This window comes from Odocoileus virginianus, chromosome 17 (assembly GCF_023699985.2).
Source record: "Odocoileus virginianus isolate 20LAN1187 ecotype Illinois chromosome 17, Ovbor_1.2, whole genome shotgun sequence".
NCBI lineage: Eukaryota > Metazoa > Chordata > Mammalia > Artiodactyla > Cervidae > Odocoileus > Odocoileus virginianus.
In genome coordinates this window covers 40,750,963-40,757,302 of record NC_069690.1, presented here as the reverse complement: position 1 = coordinate 40,757,302, position 6,340 = coordinate 40,750,963, and the positions used below count along the sequence as shown (strand labels likewise).

The 6,340-nt window shown below is 51.9% G+C and overlaps 1 protein-coding gene across 5 annotated transcripts in view; it reads right to left on the bottom strand.

Annotated features, from left to right (window-relative positions):
• ACLY (ATP citrate lyase) overlaps positions 1 to 6,340 on the bottom strand; it is a 41,889-nt gene that overhangs the window by 18,161 nt on the left and 17,388 nt on the right. For 3 of the 5 annotated variants that reach the window (XM_070479496.1, XM_070479494.1, XM_070479493.1), the window contains 4 exons: positions 5,841 to 5,931; positions 4,830 to 4,859; positions 1,527 to 1,668; positions 1,075 to 1,243 (listed from right to left, as the gene is read on the bottom strand). In XM_070479496.1, coding sequence (XP_070335597.1) covers positions 1,075 to 1,243; positions 1,527 to 1,668; positions 4,830 to 4,859; positions 5,841 to 5,931 — 432 coding nt within the window. The remainder of the gene's footprint in view (positions 1 to 1,074; positions 1,244 to 1,526; positions 1,669 to 4,829; positions 4,860 to 5,840; positions 5,932 to 6,340) is intronic. The other 2 variants (XM_070479497.1, XM_070479495.1) reach the window with 1 other exon arrangement.

Here is a 6,340-nt window from a genome sequence, read left to right as displayed (position 1 = left end):
GGCAGGGGGCTGGGTTTGGCCCTTGGGCTGTAGTTCACCAACCTGTACTCCAGATTAGAAAAGCTGCTCATTTTTAACAGGTATGTTTGGTTTTTGTTTTTTTTTTTCGCTTCATCTAGATATCAAAACAAGTTTAAGTTCTCTAATCATAAATAAGTCAGTTCTGTATTAGACAATAATTTTGAACAGAAAAATGACTATCTTAATCTGTAAGAGCTCTTACAAATCAGTAACATAAAAAGATAAACACCTCAATAGAAAAAATAGAAAGGCCACATCACAGAATGCAAATGGCCAACACATATTTTCAAAAGCTCATTTTAGTTAATAATCAAAGATATGCAAATTAAATAGAATGCCTATCATTCTGTCAAGTATATATGTTCTTTAAATCCAAGCATTCAGTGTTGGCCAGGGAGGCCTGGCATGCTGTAGTCCATGGGGTCACAAAGAGGTGGACACAACTTAGCAACTGAACAACATCAACAGTGTTGGTAAGCAGGATGGATCAAAGGCTTTCAAAGCTTCACATTCTGGTGCAGCAGTGCGACTTTTAGATATTCACGTGGGAAGCAATGAAGGATATATGCTCATCACGAGACTTGAAAAAGCAAAAATGATGTTGCTGGTAAATACTGATGTGGAAAGCGTCACTGAGAGATGGATTATAAAATAGATATGTTATTCCATTTGTTCAAATCCAGAAAAAGGTACGGATAAGGATGTACACCAAGTCAGCAACCATGTTTCTGGAGATATTTTTCCTCTTCTTACTTATCAGCATTTTTTCTGACAACAAATGTGTAACAGTCTTACAATAAAAATAATGCTTGTGATCCTGTTTTCAAAACCAGTCTCAGCACGGACAGCACCTGGTGGGTATGGATGATCCTGGACTCTGCCAGCCCAGGTGAGCAGCCACCTACCCTCAGTGACCACCTCGCCTCCTGAAGATCAAGTCTCCCACCACTTTCACCCAAATCGCTGGCCAGTCCTGGGTCCCAAGGCCTTTGTCCCAGGTGGACACCATTCAGGACTCCCCCCGCCTCCCGCCCCCAGGGCGCAGTGAGCTACCTGAACGTAATTCATGGTCTCCATGGTGCTGTCGTAGGCTGAGCGCAGGGAGGCGAAGTTGATCAGCACATCCACCTCCGGGTGCTTCTTCATGGCATCAGCCATGTTCTTGAAGACGGGGATCAGGATCTCCTTATGACCCCAGTAAAACTTCTGTTTGTGGTCCCCGCTGTGAGAAAGGCAGAGGAGGGCTGAAGGCACGGTCAACCTGCCGGGGCTCAGGAGGGGCTTCACCCAGAAGGTAAAAAGGCAGGGTCACCAATTTCAAAGAGTTTAGTTCATGGCAAAGAGATCCCCCAGAAACATCAACCGCCCCCATGTGAGATGGGTAGATGCCTCCCCAGCAAGGGGGCATAAGCCAAGGCCCCCCAGCTGTGTTGCTGTCGGAGGAGATGCGATGAGGACCTCCCACTCGGTGGTGGCATCCAGCCTCCCTGCCCTGAGTGACTCACGTGAAAGGGTAGACCATGGCGGCCACCGAGGGCTCGTCGCGGGAGCAGACGTAGTCAAAGTCCAGCATGCCCTGCACAGCCCGGGTCTGCATGCCCCACACGATGGCCTTGGTGTGGCGGCTGAAGAGGGTGGCGCTCTTTCCTGGTGGGCAGAGACACAGCGAGTGCACCCAGTACACGCACCCCCAGGGGCTACCTGCCAGACCCCTCCTCGCCCCAGGTCCAGGGAGAGGGACTCATCAAAACTGCAAAGGAAGGCAAGAGGATGGAACTCGGACAACCTGGGGGACGACGCGCCTGGATCTGTTCTGCAAAGAGGTAGCAGAGAGTGAGAAAGGAGCAGAGAAGTCCTGCCTGGCTGGCAAAGAGCTCAACAGTGAATAGACAGCAGAATTCCTACAGGAAAGGCGTGTATATGCAAATAAGGGCTTGATCAAATTTTTTTTTTGGCTGCACTAGGTCTTCGTTGCTGAATGCAGGCTTTCTCTAGTTGCGGGAGCTACTCTCGGTTGTGGCACATGGGCTTCTCATGGCGATGGTTTCCCTTGTCGTGGCGCACAGGCTCTAGGGCACAGGCTCAGCAGTTGCATGCATGGGCTTAGCTGCCTCGTGGCATGTAGAATCTTAGTTCTTGGCCCAGGAATCCCCTGCACTGGCAGGCGGACTCTTAACCACTGGACCATCAGGGAAGTTCTGATCAATTATTTTTTAAAGTCATCTGAAAAAAAAAAAAGTTAAGTTCTCCCAATCAGAGTGACTGAAAGACATGTTTTTTTCTAACTTTGGTGTGGGGGCAGGGGAAGTGGGGGTGGCAGGAGGCGCGGCCATGCTGCTCAGCATGAAGGATCTTAGTTCCTCGTCCAGGTATTGAACCTGTGCTCCCTGCAGTGGAAGCTTGGCGTCTTAACCTCAGAACCACCAGAGAAGTCCCGTGGACTTTTTATTTTTTAATTGAAGCACAGTTGATTTACAATGTTGTATTAATTTCTGCTGTATAGCAAAGTGACACAAATACACACACACACACACGTACATATATATCTCACAGGATACTGAATATAGTTCCCTGTGCTATACAGTAGGACCTTGTTGTTCACTATAAGACTTCAAACAGATCCCCAACAATCCTTACCACCTGTGAACTTGGACATAAGCCAGCTCATGTCAGGATTTGAACCTCTAGATTCTAGGTCAGTGTAGGTGCAACAAAGAGGTCTGTTGTAGGCTTATCTCATCCAGCGTCCATCTGACCCTCCCACAGCCTCCTCCCAGGTAGCTTCTTCCTACTCCTAGAGGGGTCACCAGAGGGCAGGAAAGGGCAGAGGGGATCGGAAGCTGGCAGCCACCTAGAGCAGGTGGGTCACCTGACCCTCCCGCTCTCAGCTGGAGGAAAGTAGCCCTCAGGGGAGGTTCTCAGCTCTCCCCCAAGAAACTTAATCCAGAAAGCTCAGGGGCATTTAGTATTAATTAGCCTGCTGTACTATCACTGGCTTGGCTAACCAAGTTCAAGGTCTGATTAAATTAAGAGGGAGCTTCCCTAGTGGTTCAGTGGTTAAGAACCTGTCTCGCAATGCAGGGGACACAGGTTCGGTCCCTGGTCAGGGAACTAAGATCCCACATGCAGAGGAGCAATAAGCCCAAACGCCACACCAGAGCCCATGCGCCACAACAAAAGATACCGCCTGTCATAAGGAAGATCCCAGGTGCCACAACTGGGACCTGATACAGCTAAATAAATTTTTTTTTAAATGAAATTAAGAGATCACTTTCCCCAGGCATGGATGATTTACATCCCCGTGCAGGCTCGCCTCTTCCATCACAGCCATAAGCTTCTCATGACAGAAGGCTCCCGATGGTGCCAACACCCAGGATTTACTGTGCCCTGGATCCACCTGGGTTCAGTGAGACATGAGATCACAGAACAAGTAAGGCCACCTTGTCTAGTTCCCTCACTTTCCAATTCCTGCAAACTGAAGCCCAGAGATGCCAAATGACAGAAACTGTAGGTCATCTAGCATCAAAGTCAGGATTACACAAATACTAACGTGAGATGCAGCTCAACTGTGCAAGTGAGGAGGGACATAAGCCAGCTTTGCCCCACCCAGCTCCCCATTCCCGGGGACCCCAGGACAAGGTCTGGAATCTGTACCAACCCACACGCACTCCTAGCTTGAAAAGGGCAGAACTGGAGCACTCAGCACACAGAGAAGACAAGCTGAAGGTGGCGATCCTCAGCCTGCTAGAAGCACAGAGGCCCCAGAGAGAACCTGTGCTTTGGGGCTAAGCCCCCACAAGGCTCCTCCACTGGCTCCCCTGTCCAGGCCCAATCTGCCCCCACTTCCTGCCCTCCTTTCCCACATAGCTCAGGACTGACAGTAAGACCAAACCCATTTCTCCCTCCACCCCCACCTCCCATCCCGGCCAATAGCTCTCTCACTGAGAGTCTATTCAGGGCTCAGCCTCAGGTCTGGTTTTCTACGTAAACAAAGAATGTTGCCAGAAGCTGGGAGGAAGGGCTACTTGACCTTGTCTCGTTACCCCTTTCCTCTTCTTAGCAAGGGGTCACAGGTCATCCTTAAGAGACTACCATTCCCCGGATTTTCCACAGATGTGAATATCAAAAAGTCAAACGGAAGACCTGACACTTTGCACTGATGCATCTATCCACCTCAGTGAACCTAGTCACATGTGCACACGAGTGTGAGCATGCACAGATCATGTCCCTGCTAAACAGTGACCTCACACACACACAAAGCCCAGTCCACATGGACTGTGCACCCTTCCGGGTCTCTCTCTCTCCTTCTCCATCCTGTGTTCCACTCAAACCCCACAGAAATCTGAATTTGTCCCAGGCGCTGGGAGCTCTGGGATGCAGTTGGCGGTTGTGAGACTGAGATGGGAAAAGAAAATGAAGCCGTCATGGGATGCAGAGAATCAGGTGGTCAACAGCTCCCCTCCTGGCCCGATGGCTCCACCACGCCCCCTTCAGTTTCCATGGCTTCCTCCTGAGCTCCACTCTGCTCTCCAAGGCAGTGGGCCTGGCTCCTGCCCTCCTGTACTGTCCACTCCCTCCCACGTATGAGCTGGCAACAATCCCCACAGCAAGGAAAGCAGGGGCGTGAAATAAAACAGGGGTGGGAAGGGAGGGGGAGCGAAGACCAGGACTTGGGGGAGGCTACACTGAGGCAGGGACAGAAAAGATACCAGACAACGCTGCAACCCACCAGGGACAGGGAGACAGAAGCACACAGTAAAGACTGTAACCCACTAAAAAAGCCACACGCGGAGCTGGGGGCATCCTACCTTGCAGGGGTCTTGGACTTGGGACTGAATCTGTCAAAGAAAATGACCAAGGCGACTGAGTGACCCGTTGATGGCTGGAGGCTTTGGAGGGAGAGGGTGGGAACAGGGAGGGGTTGGTGGACGAGCCTCACTGGGCTGCCAACCTCACCATCTCTCGTCTGTTCACGACAGACAGGGGCCCGGCCAACAGAAGAGTGAGCCCCGACCAGCAGAGTGGAGGCAAGAAGGGGCAGAGGGCCAGAGGGCGCAGAGAGAGGAACAAAAGCACCGAGGCTCAGAGGGTGCGTTGGACACCAAAGGCCCAGGCCTGCCCTCCTAATCCTGTTTTGTCCCCGGGAAGCAGGGGACATCAATGAGATGATGAGGCTGAGAGGATGGACCTGACCGTGTGCTGGGGACAAAGCAGACGTTTTAAGGACTTCCAATTCTCAGAGCCTGGAGCCAGTGCCACTATTTCACAAAATGCCTCAAGCACACTCTGTCCGTCCCAGGAAGAGACCCAGTGGTAACTGACATGGGCTACCTAGTCCTGGTGGCAAGGGCTGGCTGGCAGGGATCAGGTCTCTGATGAATCAGAGGAGGGAGAGATGAGCGCACACATCAGACGGGAGGGGCAGACAACGTGTGCCCTTGAGGTGCGCTCCCAGGAAGGTGAGACCCAGGATGGTGGGGGTGGGCACAAGAGTCTTCTGCCATCCTGAGCTTTGGGCTCCTGCCATCTGCTCAGGGGGAGGGCCTAAGGGACCTTCCCCCTGATGTGGTACTCCTATAACTGTCTCCTTCACAGCCCACCAGCCCAGATCACACACCCCATGGGAGGGGGCAGAGAAGACAACTGAGGAGTGGGCTGACCCTGCTCGCAGAGAAGGCTCCGGCCACCACATCTTCGTGTTCCATTCCCAACCCACGTGCCACGCCCAAAGCAAAGCCCAAACTGCTTCCATCCACCTCTGCCGGCCCAGCGGGGTCTCAGAAAGGAACAGAGGGTTCTAAAACCACGCTGGGAGTTACCTTGGGGCATGGCAGGTTTGGCCTTCTTGGCGGGTGCCACCTCATCAGTCCTGGACTCAGAAAAAGATGCCGTCCTGCTGGGGGCCGGAGTCTGGGGGGATAAGGGGGAGAGAGTAAGGGTCATGGAGAATAGCTGGGAAAAAAGCCAGTGGTCCTTAAAGAGGACCTTAACGACACAAAGCTCTGTTCTCCACAAGGTGCTTTCAAAAGTACGATGCTAATAACCCTGAGATAGGAATCAGTAATGTTCCCAAGCTATAGACAAGCAAACTAAGGTTCTTGGTGATAACTGCCGAGGTCCCTCCCTCCACAGGATTTGAACTCGGGTCTGATTTAAAAATCCCCGATCTTTCCACACCACCACCTTGACTAGGGCAGGAAGAAAACCAGCAGAGATACAGCAACTAACCACACACAGCCTTCTCCCTGTATTCCCAAGGTCCCCGAAAGGTGGGGACTGGGCCCCGGACGGGATGGGGTAAGAGGGGCGACAAAGACGA